General features: G+C 43.2%; 1 protein-coding gene across 1 annotated transcript in view; it reads right to left on the minus strand.

The window, feature by feature from the left end:
* Nucleotides 1-1,659: 1,659 nt before the first annotated feature.
* Nucleotides 1,660-14,164, minus strand: part of ADAMTS12 (ADAM metallopeptidase with thrombospondin type 1 motif 12) — a 377,381-nt gene continuing 364,876 nt past the window's right edge. Inside the window, exons 23-24 of the mRNA XM_015139808.3 lie at nt 13,040-13,199; nt 1,660-5,531 (exon numbers count right to left, since the gene is read on the minus strand). Of these exons, the coding sequence (XP_014995294.3) occupies nt 5,353-5,531; nt 13,040-13,199 (339 nt within the window). The 3' untranslated portion in view covers nt 1,660-5,352. The remainder of the gene's footprint in view (nt 5,532-13,039; nt 13,200-14,164) is intronic.

Below are 14,164 nucleotides of genomic sequence, written 5' to 3' on the forward strand. Positions count from 1 at the left end.
TTGGTGAAAGTTTGATGGCCATGAGACTCCTAGTAACTGAGGTTAATAGGTTGAATGGTCCATTTCTCTCTGTTTCTTTCTACTCCATCCCCATCTCTCTTGAGCTTGAAGCCTGGAGCTCAGAGAACCACTGGAGGGAGGCCTGCAGATCTCCAGCTGCTTCCCATGCGGGCATGCAGATGTGAAGGGTAGGAAAACCTTTTTTCCATTTGCACCCAAGACATGCTCTCCAAGCCAGCTTCACCACCACTGAAGCTGATATTTTGATCTGGCTGATTATGTCTATTCTCAGTTTGATTAGAAATCTCAATTAGAGGAGGATGATTAATTCAAACTCCTAACATGCCAGTTTTCCAGTTTGCTTGCTTTTGATTTATTGCCATAGCTCTAGGATCGAAACATCTTTGTCCCTAGGAGCTGGTTTAAGACTCTTTTGAGCTGTGCTCATTATCATGTATCCCCTTCAACATCAAGATTCTTTAATCAAGCTGGTGTGCTTTGAACCCTGATGCATTTTTTAGTTCTTTTGAGGTTTTCTGACTTACCTCATCAGTCCTTTCGAGAAGTCTGAATTTTAGTGAAAGTTTGGTTTTACTCAACCAAGATCCCCTGCTACTCACTACAAGGTGATAATTGTTTTAGTGCAGGGTTTTTCAACTTTGGAACTGTTGACATTATGAGCCAGACAATTCTTTGTTGTTGAGGGAATGTCATCCCATAGAATGTTCAGCAACATTCTGGGCCTCTGTTCGCTAGATGCCAGTAGCACTCCCTCCCTCTCCCACTGCCCAATTGTGGAAAACAAAAATGTCTCCAGACATTGTCAAAGATCCTCTGGGGAACAAAAATCACCCCTGATTAAGAGCTACTTTTCCAGTGGAAAATATACCTAGTATAGTGGGAGCAGAGTATAGTGGAAAACAGACCCTGTCTTTCTGGCAGGGTCAGGGTAGGTGTCCCAGGGGAAGTAGCATTTGAGCTGGGCTTTGCAGTATTAGCAAGATCTCATAGTCACAGAATAATTTTTAAGGTATAATCAGGGAAGTATCCATGGCTCTCCGCGATGCCTTCTTGACCAAAACTACATTTCCTGCTACTCCCATTCATGCCCTCAAACATCCTAGGGATCACCTGAAGAGGCCTGGCTCTTCACTACCTCTATGGTTTTGTTTATTCCTTGTGAATAGACTCAATCGCTATATGTACAAATTCTGCTTTTGCTAGTTGCATTTACTGAGCTGTGCACCCATCTTTGAATAAGGATTGAATTCCCAAAGCAAATTCCCCCTAGAGATGGGTCATTTTCTCTTACGCATTAAGCCTATGCTTTGGAGAGATGAAGGAGTAGGTTATGCTGTGAGCAGCATGAATATGTCGAATTCAGTGTTTTGGGGAATTTTAGGCATCACTTCAGATTATCATATGGCATTATCATATGACTGTGGCAGTTGTTGCACATTCATGAGAAGAGACCAGCTCACCTGGGATGTGACTCATCTGATGATGTATTGATCTAGGGGTAGGGTAGGAGAGAATCTGGAAAGAGTGTGGGAAGAAGAAATTGACAGCATCTTTCCCCAGGTTGCTAAAATCCGTGGTAACACTGGTGGGTGGTGGGAGTTTCACAGCAGGGGTAAAGGAATCACACAGAAACATCAATGAGTTTGGCCATTTATTGATGCCACACAAAGGGAGGCTATGATTACAATCTGGTTTTAAGTACTGAGATACCCACCAAGGTACCCCTTGAGGAGGCTGGGTAGAAGGGAAAATGGCAAAGCAGCACAGAGATGCAGGGAGGGCAACGGGGCTGGGCCGTGTATGTCATACAATTATTTTGGAGGACAATGACGGGTAGGATTGTGCTTTACCCACCATGTTTTTTTTAATAACATAACTTAGAATAATACTTGAATTAGCAGTACAGACAACAGGAGTAGCATCAAATATGTTAGCGAGGTTGTAACACCAGGCAGTTCATGTCACGTGGCCTCTCCTTCAAAAGTGAATCACTGCGGACTGAGCACCAGATACATCGTCCCAGAGATTCATCTTGAAGTCAGAAAGCAGAAGAGCTAAGACCTGCACTCACTGGAGTAGCAGTGTGCAGCTTTCAGAGTCTGAAAGATTTTAGTCAACTGAATGGGGTGTTATTATCGAAAACAATATCATCCCTCAGATTGTGTTTCAGATACTAGATGAAGGTTATCAGAAACATTCACTGACTATCTGAAAGCATCACAGTGGGATGTCAGCGGAGACGTGGCTGTCTCAGGAGACTGGACGGCGGTGTGCTCTTCTTTAAGAAAAGCCATCAAAAAACAAAGCATTCCTACAAAGGAGGCACTGAAACGATTTCCTGATTGAAGAAAGTAATCGCTATTAAGTCTCCTGGAATATTGTTCTCTCGTGGTGTGTTTAATTACATTTTTATGTTAAAGAATTATATTAACCCACAACTGTCCAGAGAAGAGCTAAATATACTACTGTGAAAGACAATGTAAACCAAACTGGGTTTTAGAACGTTAATGCAGTTAAGTACCAGGCCCTGCGATGGCCCTATTTCATAGAGATATGTATCCAGTGTCTCCTGATACACTTCTCAGTTGCTTGTTCCAGGTGAGAAGAAAGAAGGGCCTAGATAAAGTAAACCAATAACTCTGCTTCATGTTAGCACCCAAGTATCAAAGATGTGAAGACACCATTCAGGTTCCTGCCTTCAGAGCCTTCCTGTTGATCTGAGTCCCCTTTGTACAACAAGCACTGGGACCTGTCAAAATACTGACGACTCATCACTGAGTGATCGCCAAGGCGACAGATGATACCATCAGGACAGAAAACAGCGAGCCCTGTCTTCATTCTGGAGTCAAGAATGATGGACATCACACAGCTGTCTTACAACATAGCTCCAGTACAGGAAGCAAATATCCATGGCAAAGAATTAGGAGCCAATTTTCTGCCTTTGAGAGACTGGAAAAAGACCTAGAATGGAGCACCTGGCCAAACTCTCTCCACATGTCTACCATCTTCTCCACCACGTGGGTTGTAAATAACTTGGTCCATTTTGTATACTGAGAAATTTGGCCTAGTTTAGTTTGTTGAGGTTCAGTAGGAATCTGAGTTTGTTCCTGAGTTTTGTAAGCCTGGTCATATCCAGGTCTCTGATGACATGTATTTGACCCTATGCTAGTACAGTACCAGGTTAAATCAATCTAGCGTACTAAATGAATCCCCCTGAAAGCCTACACTACACTTCAGGGACAGTCTTTGCAAACTGCCTCATTAGTAAATATCAGATTCTTCTCCACTCATGTCACTAACAATTTGTCTCCTATCCTCGAAAACCATTATTCACCAGAGATTGCTATCGGCCAGCAATGTTTACGTTTAAAGGCAGAGAATACAATAATGTAATTATCATCTAGAAATAAATTCTCTGGCTTTAGGTAAACATTTCTACTTTCCTCCTGTTTCTGGTCTATCTTGAATTTCATCCCAATCCCACTGTTTTATTTTCCACAGGAATTCATGAGAGTAATACATGTTAATGGCTTGGAAAAAAATAAAAAGCACATACTATTAAATCTTAAATTCAAGGTACCCAAGCAATAAAATTGGCATTGGACAGCAACACCATTACATGTTTAACAGAATAGCTATATGGAGAGTTTCACATACACTTACCCATTTGCATGCCTATCTATGTTTACATTAGTTCTGCCACCATCTAGATATTAGCACCATTTTTAAATAGCACCATTCTGCTGAACGGATAGGTAAAGGGAGACAGAGGACACTGTGTTCCATGGGGAGTATTAAGTGTATCTGTGCGTGAGTCAGAAAATATGCTGCCCATCACATGAAGGCCACATCCTTGCCTTTCTCCCTGCCAAGAATTGGTTCCGAGATCTTCTTTCATTTGAGGCTTATGCCCCTCCACCCACCCACTTACCCTCTTTCTCTGGGTTCAGTTCATGTAAGTACCTTCCCTTAGAAATCACTTTGTCTAGAAATTTGCCCTGAATTTGAGACCAAGCCTACTTTGACTTCTGGTGGGAGGTAGGAACATCCAGAGCAAGGATTCTAACTTTTATTTCAGTTTCCTTGGACTCCGTGATTCACCTGTTCTCCCCAAGGTGAAAGACCTTTACGACTTTCATTTGTGAAATGGAAAAAATACTTGTCCAATAAGACATATTGGGTACACTGAGAAGTAGATCCTCTTTACCTTACTTTTTAGAAATTTTTTTTTCTCTAGATTAGAAGTTTGCACTATGTTCTTGTACTTAGTACAATCTACCTGGCTCTTTGCAATATTTTAATATGGAACCTCCATTTTCCAACCTGAGGGGAGGTGAGGACAGGTGGCAGCCCTAGAGCTGGTCATAGTGGTCTTAGCTTATACACCCCCTGCAGCAAGACGATGGTGGCACCTGAGCTCAGGCTTCCTGTATGGACTGTACAGAAGATAGGAAATCAGCCCGGAAGACTCATTTTCCTTCTGCGAAGGAGTGTGTATTTGCCAGGAAAGTGGGAAGAATAAAGGCCTACAGTTCCTTTTCTATAATAGTAAGAAATTGATTTCTGCTCATTTGCTTTTTAAGAGTTTTCATAGAATGCTCTTCAAGCCAGAAGTGTTTTCTCTGTAAGGGACCTAAATCCCTTAGGCTGTGTTTCTTATGCCTGTCTCCTCTTAGTCTAGTGTCTTGAGGTTGGCAGGAGACTCTAAGCAGCCCAGATGTGGAGCCCTGCAGGGACGGAGGAAGAGACTGAGGGATGTAACAAGCACTTTCTCTTCCTGCCCTAGTGGAACATGGGGTGAAGAAAGCAGTCCTCTGCCTGCATCAGTTAAAGGAATGTTCCTAAAGCTCCACTGTGACATTTCAAATAGCAGCTGCCCCAGGCAGGGAGGAAATAAAAAAAAAAGAAACGTATTCATCAAGATAAATTAAGAAGATTATTTGTCCCCTGGGTAAGGGTGGCTCTGTTGCCTGATACTCTTGAGGTAGTCGGGGAGAAAACTAGTCTCTTTGTTTTTATCTTCAAGGGAGGACAAAAATACAACATTTCACAAATCTGTAACCTAGCACCTTTCCCAGGAGCCGATACCAGGAGCTGCCTGATTCTCCTAGCTATTTCACCTTCCTATCAGGGAGCAGCAAGTACGGCAGCCTAGGCCTCCTGTGAGGGACATTTTGTGGCTAGAGGAACACAATGGATTTTGTTTCACTATGACCCAAAGCTGAACCTGAAATATATGAAGCAAAACCTCAATGAAGCAGCTCCCAGAGCTAAAGCATGTCACGGTCAGCAGGCTGCTGCAGTCTGGTGGAAGGTGGCTTCCTTTTGGGCTTAGAGTGCTTTGGGTTTTTGGGGCAACCGTTGCCTTCTTTGCCTTTGGCTGTGGGTGATGTGTGTCTGGGGACACGAGAAGCAGCACTGAGCCCTCACGGTGGGCACAGAACATTTCTTCATGGCTTTCAGTGTCTGGCAGAAACTGGCTGACAGCTTGTCCTTGGTGCAAAGTAAATCTGTGGAAAGAGAAAAAGAATAAGAAAAAAAGTCCAAAGATTATCCTTTGTAGATACACAAGCACAACTTCTATTAATGTAAGACTTTATATGTCTACCAAGAAAGGAGCCATAACAATTCATAATAGGTGGTATCTACTGAATGTTTATTATGTTTCAGACACTGTGCAAAGCGTTTATGCTAGACTGAACTATCAGTCACAATTCTTCACTCCCATGTAATTGTGTTATACAGAACATTCCCACCTTGCCATGGCTGCCTGGTGGGTGGAGAATCCTTCCCACCTACTTGCCTTTGGGTTCAGCTCTGTGACTTGCTTTAGACCATGGGATGCTGGTAGACACGATCTGTGTAGTGACTTGGAATGTGCAGGAGGACAAGCCTTCCCTGATGAGCTTCTGTTGTCACCATAAGAAGAACCTGGCTTGTGTAGCCACCGAGGGTGATAAGAGACACATGGGGCAGACCTAGACTCAACCTACAGTTAGTAGCCAAGGCCAACCAAAGCCCAGCTCAATCACCTGAACCTTGGCTGACCTATAGATGCTCAGCAAAAAATACATGACTGTGCATTATATGAAAAACACACACACACATGTTTCTAGCAGCATAATTCACAATTGTAAAGACATGGAACCAACCTAAGGGCCCATCAACCAATGAGTGGATACATGAAAATGTGGTATATATACCCCAGGGAATACTACTCAACCAAAAAAAAAAAAAAAAAGAAAAAAAAAAAAAAGGAATGAAATAATGTCTTTTGCAGCAGCTTGGGTGAAGCTAGAGGCCATTATTCTAAGTGAAGTAACTTTAGGAATGGAAAACCAAATATATGTTCTCATTTATAAGTGGGAGCTAAGCTATGAGGACTCAAAGGCATAAGAATGATATAATGGCCCCAGGGGACCCAGGGAGGAAACTTGGGGGTGGTAAGGAATAAAAGACTACATATTGGGTATAGTATACACTGCTTGGCTGATGGGTGCACTAAAATTTCAGAAATCACCACTAAGGAATGTGGGTTTTGGTTATCCCCCACAACTACTTTGGTACCCCCAAAACTATTGAAATTAAAAAAAAAATACATGACTGTAGTTTTAAACCCCTGAGTGTCAGGGTGCTTTGCTATGCAATATTGCTATGGAAATAGTTGAATGCAGTGTTTTCCATGCTTCACTACATTTAATCTTTACAGTGCTACTAGCAGACAAGTATTTTTTCCATTTCACAAATGACTAAAGTAGGGCCTCAAGTAGTGAAGAACTTGTATAAGGCTGTCCAGCTGATAAATGGCAGGGCCAGATCTGAACACAGGTAGTCTTAACTCTAGAGCTCATGCTCTCATCAATCATACTATTCAGAGTGTCAAGCCAACAACCAGTCAGCAAAATAACTGATGCTTCCGGGATGGGCGCAGTGGTTCACGCCTGTAATCCCAGCACTTTGGGAGACCGAGGCAGGTGGATCACGAGGTCAAGAATTCGAGACTAGCCTGGCCAACATGGCGAAACCCTGTCTCTACCAAAAATACAAAAATTAGCTGGGCATGGTGGTGGGCTCCTGCAATCCCAGCTACTCGGGAGGCTGAGGCAGGAGAATCGCTTGAAATCGGAAGGTGGAGGTTGCAGTGAGCTGAGATCGTGCCATTGCACCCAGCCTGGGCAAGAAGAGTGAAACTCCATCTCAAAAAAAAAAAAACAACAACAAACCAATGCTTCCAGAGTGAGTGAGGTATACAGACATATAAACTGTGATCTCTGCCCTGCAGAACTTTACCACGGAGATGAAGGCAGAAGACATGTACAAATAATTCCCAGAGTAAGTATACAATTAGTCACCTGAGTTCTAACCCTTGTTCTCCTTTAACTAGCTCTGGGTAAGTGTGTCCCTTAATTTTCTTGGCCTTGCTTTTCCCACACGAGTCAGGGAACGAGAATGGGTTGCTCAGGGACCACCCCACACACTCCTGGCAGGTGGTTCTCAGAGGGCACTGGCCCACAGCTTCTGGGTCTGTAAAGAATTCAATTAGATATTTTTTTTCTAGAAAGTGAAATTGTTTTAAGCTTCACTTGAGTGCCTTTTGGAGCTCTCGTCTTTCTCCTTTACAGAGAAAAGATTTTCATAGTTCTGAAGAAAAGCACTTTCATAAACAGGCCGCTATCCTTTGTAAATGGAAGAGTCAGGAAAAGTAGAAATGGAAATAAGATCCTCTCCACCCCAAATGTGTGACAATATCTTTGCGTCTCTATGCTTTTTCCCCCTTCAGATCATAAAGGCAAAAAGTTCTTTTTATCTCCTCAGAACTCCTTATTCTCTTAACTGTGCCTTATTTTTGTGAACAAATGAAAGTCTTCTGTTAGCTTCTAGAGTCCCGTTTGGGGCTCAAGTTTTAAGTGCCCTTAGGAATCGGTAACATATAATGCTCCTAGAATCCAAAACCTGAGTCTTCATCTTTCCTTCTTCAGGGCTCTGCTTTTAGCCTCTTATAAAAACCTCATCTCTCTTAAAACCCCACAGGAAATTGCCTGACACCCTTGGAAGTTTCAGAGAGAGTACATGTTTTTGTTTTTTGAGATGGCTCCCTCTGTTGCCCAGGCTGGAGTGCAGTGGTGCAATGTCGGCTCACTGCAACCTCTGCCTCCTGGGTTCAAGTGATTCTCCTGCCTCAATCTCCTGGGTAGCTGGGACTACAGGCATGTATCACCACATCCAGCTACTTTTTTTTTTTTTTTTTTTTTTTTGGTATATTTAGTAGAGACTGGGTTTCACCATTTTGGTCAGGCTGGTCTTGAACTCCTGACCTTGAATGATCTGCCCGCCTCGGCCTCCCAAAGCGCTAGGATTACAGGTGTGAGCCACTGCGCCTGGCCTTGTTTTTCTTTTTGTTTTAAATTTCTTCCTCAAAATTCAACTTCAGAGAGTACATGTTTTGACCAAGCATGTCTCTTGTGGAATATGCCTCGAGCTCTTCATCTCCCGTGTCCCAGCAGAGCAGAGGGTGTTGTTCATGGGACCTGGGCCGTGCATTGTGTGCGCTGCTGATCAGAATAAGGCAAGGCTTCCTTCCTGGGCTCTGGGAAGCCCCCTGGCAGGGTAGTCCAAGCATCACACAGCCGCTCCAGTTTCTTAGCCAGCCTCTCCTGAAGTCTCTGTGGATGGAGGCTGGAGAGAGCACAGGAGGGGCAGCTCTTTGCCCCACAATCTTGTCGCTGTGAGTCTGTGAGTGCTCTGGGGCCGTTGCCCAGGAGGAGAAAGACAGGAAGGGTGGAGGCTCAGCTGACAGCCACCGTTCCACAAAGCTTCTTCTGGCAGCGCTGACCCACATGAGTCCCCTCTGTCTCCATGTCCAAACAGGCATTATTGTACTACACACTCGGGCACCGCACCAAACCCTCTCTTGAACTGCTCTGTAAATGGAGTGTGCTAAGGGCTAAAGTGCGAGCTCTCAAAGGTATCTGCCATTATAAAAAGGACCTCTAGGAGGCCCCCAAAGTCTTTGCCCTGGTTGTGGGTTGAACTGTATCCTTTGAAATGTACCCCAGCGTTGAAGTCCTCACCCTTTGTATCTGTGAATGTGAGCTGATTTGGAAATAAGATCTTGGTAGATAGAATTATGATGTCAGTTAAGATGAGGTCACTATGAACTAGGGTGGGCCCTTCAACCAACCTGAGTGGTGTCCTTATAAAAAGAGGAGAAGAGACACAGAGACAGACACACAAACAGAGGAGGAAAAGCTGTGCTGAGACACAGACACAGAGAGGAAAGACAGCCATGTGGTAATGGAGGCAGAGACTGGAATTCAGTTTCTGTAAGCTGAGGAATGCCAGTGACGGCTGGCAACCGCCAGAAGCCAGGAGAATGACTGTGGCCCTACCAATACCTTGATTTTGGACTTCTAGCCTCCAGAACTGTGAGAGAATAGATTTCTGTTGTCTTTAGTCACCTAGTTCATTACAGTTTGTTATGGCAGCATGAATATTTGTACTTGTAGCCCAGGAAGCTAATACACCCCTTCCTCCATGAAAGTAGAAAAAACACAGACACAAATTATTAAGCATATACCACATACTAGGCAATGTTTGACATATACTATACCATTTGATTGTCACAGAGATCAATAGAGGTGGGTGCATCTATTCTTTTAATAACTGAGGGTTCCACAGAAGCTTAGCAATCGACCCAACATCACACAGCTGGCATATAGATGGTGCCACTGGAAACTGAATGTTGTCTCAATAGCTCCCAAGCTTTGTCTCTGAGAGAGTGAATCTTGTGTACTGGTGATGGGGCAGGAGAAGATCACATGAATAGGTCTTCTCTGCCCAGAACATCTTTTTTCCTCAACACAGGAGGCCCACTTGTCAGGTTAGGTCAACACCTAAATGACTGAAAGAGACTCAACCAAGCCTGGAATCCTCATATGCTCCTGGAAACCATGAGATCAAGAGCCTTGCTTTTCAATAGTCCTTGGAGTCTGGATACATGCTAGGTCCTGGGGCCCTCCTTTTTGAGAGTGGGGGACCAGAAGGAAGAGTGGAAGATGAGAGTGGCTTATATTGGCAGTCTGTGTTCCAGAGCTATGTTTAGCAACTCATTTAGATGATAACCATGAGCCCAACATGGTGACAGGGCTCAATTCCATCAGTTCTCCCTATTGCTGTGAAACAATGAAAGCTTGTTGTGTTCATCAGTCAATTGGATTCCACTTCCAAAGTACATACAATGCTTATAATTATGGGCAACTTGGAGGGGAGATCCCAGTTTGCCTCTGCTGGTTCAACAGAAACCACATTTGAAAATTTAAAGGGACAGTTATACGCCTGTATCTTTGTTGTCATCTGTGTTATCAGGGGATAATATTTTGTTCACCAAAGAAGCCTGGAAAACAATTTCAATGTTGTTGACAAATACAGTTTCCATGACTTTGGGTTCCTTGAGGCTAAGAGCTGTCTTTTACTCATGTCTTTCTTCTCAGCTCTTAGCACTTCTCTGAGACATTTTGTGATCAATAATATTTTGTTGAATAAGTGAATGAATGAGATCCTATTCATCTGGCAGAATATTCTTCAGTAGAAAATTTACCAACACAAATGTTCATTTGTATCAACACATCAACACTGGATCTAAGTATTCTTTCTTTTTTTTCTTTTTTTTTTTTTTTTTTTGCCTTTTCTACCTAAAAGTAGCAGCAGCAGCAACAACAAAACAACCCCAGGAATGGTAGGCTTAAGGGTTTTGCTTTTGTTTTTTAATCAATATGAATGTAATGCTGAGAATAAAGGTTATACTTGGTAAATGAATTTTCTTGATTTTTTTTCCACACTGATACATGGAAAGGGTTTTGTAGGCACTAATGTGGAAATAGTAGTTCCAATTTAGATTTTAAGTCATTAAAACTTCAGATGGTTTCTAAAAGAAGTAAAATGACCTGGAGAAAACTAAATCTTATATGAATTCATACCTGATATTATAAAATATACTTAGGATTATGTTATGTTTATTATGAAAGCTGACTGACAAGAACCTGGGCATTGAATGAATATTTTCAAAGAATTTTAGAGAATTATAGGGGTCAGGGTGGGTGGCTGGCTTCTTAAATCAAGGAATTTCTTACAGCTCCTCTTTCATTTTCCTTCTATGTGAGTAGGCATGGCTCTGCCTTCAGAAGCTAGTAATTAACTTTTGTGGCCCTGATATTTGTCAGTGAATGGAATTCATTGTTAAGCACATCAATTGCCAGCCAACTATTGGTCGCCATTTATTTTGTGTGAGATTTCAAGATGAAAACTACAATCTATGCACTTAACCCTGTTTTGATTATTGAAGATTTTATTGTCCAGCCATAGGACAGTTGAAGACAACCTACATATAATTCAAAATAACAAGCCCTAACACTAGGCATGGTCAACCAAGAGTAAGTGGCTGCTTCAGTTATATAAAAAATAACACAACATAGAAGGGATTCTATAGCCTCAACTGTTTAAAGTATGGTACCATAGAAAGAGATGAAATGAAAGGAAAAGAGTCTCAGATTGGGCCCTTGGTCTAGAACAAGGTGCTTCTCAAACTTTGATGTGCATGTGAATCACCAGGGATCTTGTTAAATGAAGATTCTAATTCAGTAGGTCTAGAGTGAGGCCCAAGAGCCTCAAATTCCCAGGAGATGCCAATTCAGCTTGTCCAGGGACCATATTTTGAGAAGCAAGAGTCTGGAAGACATGAATAACACCTCAGAAAATGAGCTCTAGGTGACTTCTGCTGGAATTTCAAGTAAGGCCAATGAAAGCCACCCTTAAGTGCAAGTCAGTAAGAAGCTACCTGTGATAATCATACCTAAAACATTTCCTTGCTCAGTGCATTTTGATCAGGATTTCCAGACCAGATCTTTCTCCTGGCCTCCACACCTGTACAGCAAACGAATCACAGGACACCCCTACCTAGATGACTCACAGACTCCTTAACAAACACGTTCCAAACAGAACTCACTACCTTCTCTCTTTCCCAAAGCCCCTGTTAGGCTTCCTCTCTCAGTGCATGGTAGCTTCATCTACTCAGCTGCTCAAGCCAAAATTATGGGCATTAGCCTTTCTCTCCTTTCTCCTGGCACAAAGGGCTATCGAATTTTTCTTTTAATGAGCTACTGAATGTACTCACTTCTCTGTTTTTAATTTAATTTAGAAATTTTACATGTCAATGAAGCCCAGACAATCAGTGGAATGGACATTATAGATCATAGCTGAACCTACCCAGCCCGTAGGAGCTCCTTTGTCTCTCACACAGAGAGCCTCCTGCAAATTCACTTCTCCTGGGGTAGGCCCTGTCCAATGGCTGAAGAGCGTGGGAGTGTGAATGTACAGCTTGCTGGCTCAGGAGCAGACAACTCGGGGGTACAACCTATGCTCTGGAGCTGCCTGGAGGAGCAGTCTGAAGCTAGGACTCAGGTTCCTGAGAAGGCATCCTGGCTGTGTCTCCTCCCTTTTCCATGTGGCTTCCTCCACTCCCTTAATGATCTTCCCTGGAAATACTTAATGAACCCCTTGCACACACACTTTCACCCCAGAACCTGCCTCTGGGGAACCTGGCCTAACATAGTGGTACCAGATTTATAGAGAGGACCATTTCACACTTGACTGGGTTCCTGAGAAAGGCTGGGATATCTCTTAAGACATCTTTGAAAGCACAGAAGTAATTCTCATCCATGTTGGATGACATCAGTGTGAACAGGCTTAGAGAGACTGTTTTATGACAGTCAATAAATAATAATAATTTAAAAAGAAAATAATTAAAAAAATAAAAAAGAAAAATGGATGAGATACTCTCTCAAGAAGTTAAGATTCAAACCTCACCAAATCAGATAGCTTGTTCCCAGGGTTACCGGCTGACCTCTTTAACATTAAGATTTTCTGTTGAGTAAAAGAAATGTAAAGCTATCTACAAGTTATATCATGCAGGATGACATTTGTGCAAAGATCTCTTTCTCCCCAAGCAAACCCATTCACCCACCGGCACTTTTCTTGCAGGCCTGCTGGTTGCATTTTTTGAATTCTGGAGGTCTGGGTTCGTGATCACACAGGCATTGGTCTTGGTCTTCAGTTTTATTGTTCTCTGAGGGCACACAATGGACAGTCCTCTTCTGAAAGCCACCTCCACAGGAAGTGGAACACTGAAAGAGAGGGTGAACAGAGAGTCGGAAGTCATCCCCACGACTCCCAAGGAAACACCAGTAGAACACCTCCAACCCCACTGTGGTCAAGAATGGAAATGTCTCAATAACCAGAAACCTTTTTGAAGGAGTCATAGAATAAAGGCACTAATAATTTGGAGATGTGAGTTTAGAAAGACTCTATACTATAGGCCGTGTGGATTGGATCTGACTGAGATTACTATTAGGTTCTCTGCAGAACGTTCTCCTCTTTCACATATTTCAGAATGGTCTGATGCCTCTCATCACACGACTACAGCACTGGGCTCCAGGAACCTATGTTGGTGCCGTGGGACCCAGCCAGGCCACACAAGACTGGTCTAGGGAAGGTCCCTGCATCAAGCGGGGCCAATAAGTCACTTCCTTGGGAATTTGAATTGAGACGCAGCAAGAAATTCCATCTAAGGCTGAAATTTGAGAACTTGGGTGGTGTTGGTGGCCACATTTCCTGCCAAGTAAAATGAGTGAAAACCAAATGGAAGAAAAGGTGAATGGAATGAAGCATGTGCTTAGAGAGGAACAGGAAGGAGGGAGGCATTGCCCATGGGGTTCACACCCTTGGTTCTAGCTGGAACTCCCAACCCAAACATTCATCTTTGCATCATGAGTATATGGAGTGAAACATATGGAGGGAGGCTGAACTGCAAGCAAAGCAGAATACAATTCCATATCTGGGTCGTGGTACCTTGGTCTTAACTAATTTTGATTTGGGGCTGGGGATTGGATGTGAGGGAAAGGGGTGGAGCTACTAGGAGAGATGAGCATTGGGTAAAAAGAGAAGTGGGAGGGAAAGACCCCAGTGGCATGGAGAGAATGTGGAATGGGGGTAGGGACAGGGCTGAGCATGGAAGCTGGGGAAGAAACAGAGCAACAGCAGACCCCGGCTCTGTGACTAGCTGGACCAGGTCCTCTCAAGCCATTCTAAC

This window comes from Macaca mulatta, chromosome 6 (assembly GCF_049350105.2).
Source record: "Macaca mulatta isolate MMU2019108-1 chromosome 6, T2T-MMU8v2.0, whole genome shotgun sequence".
NCBI lineage: Eukaryota > Metazoa > Chordata > Mammalia > Primates > Cercopithecidae > Macaca > Macaca mulatta.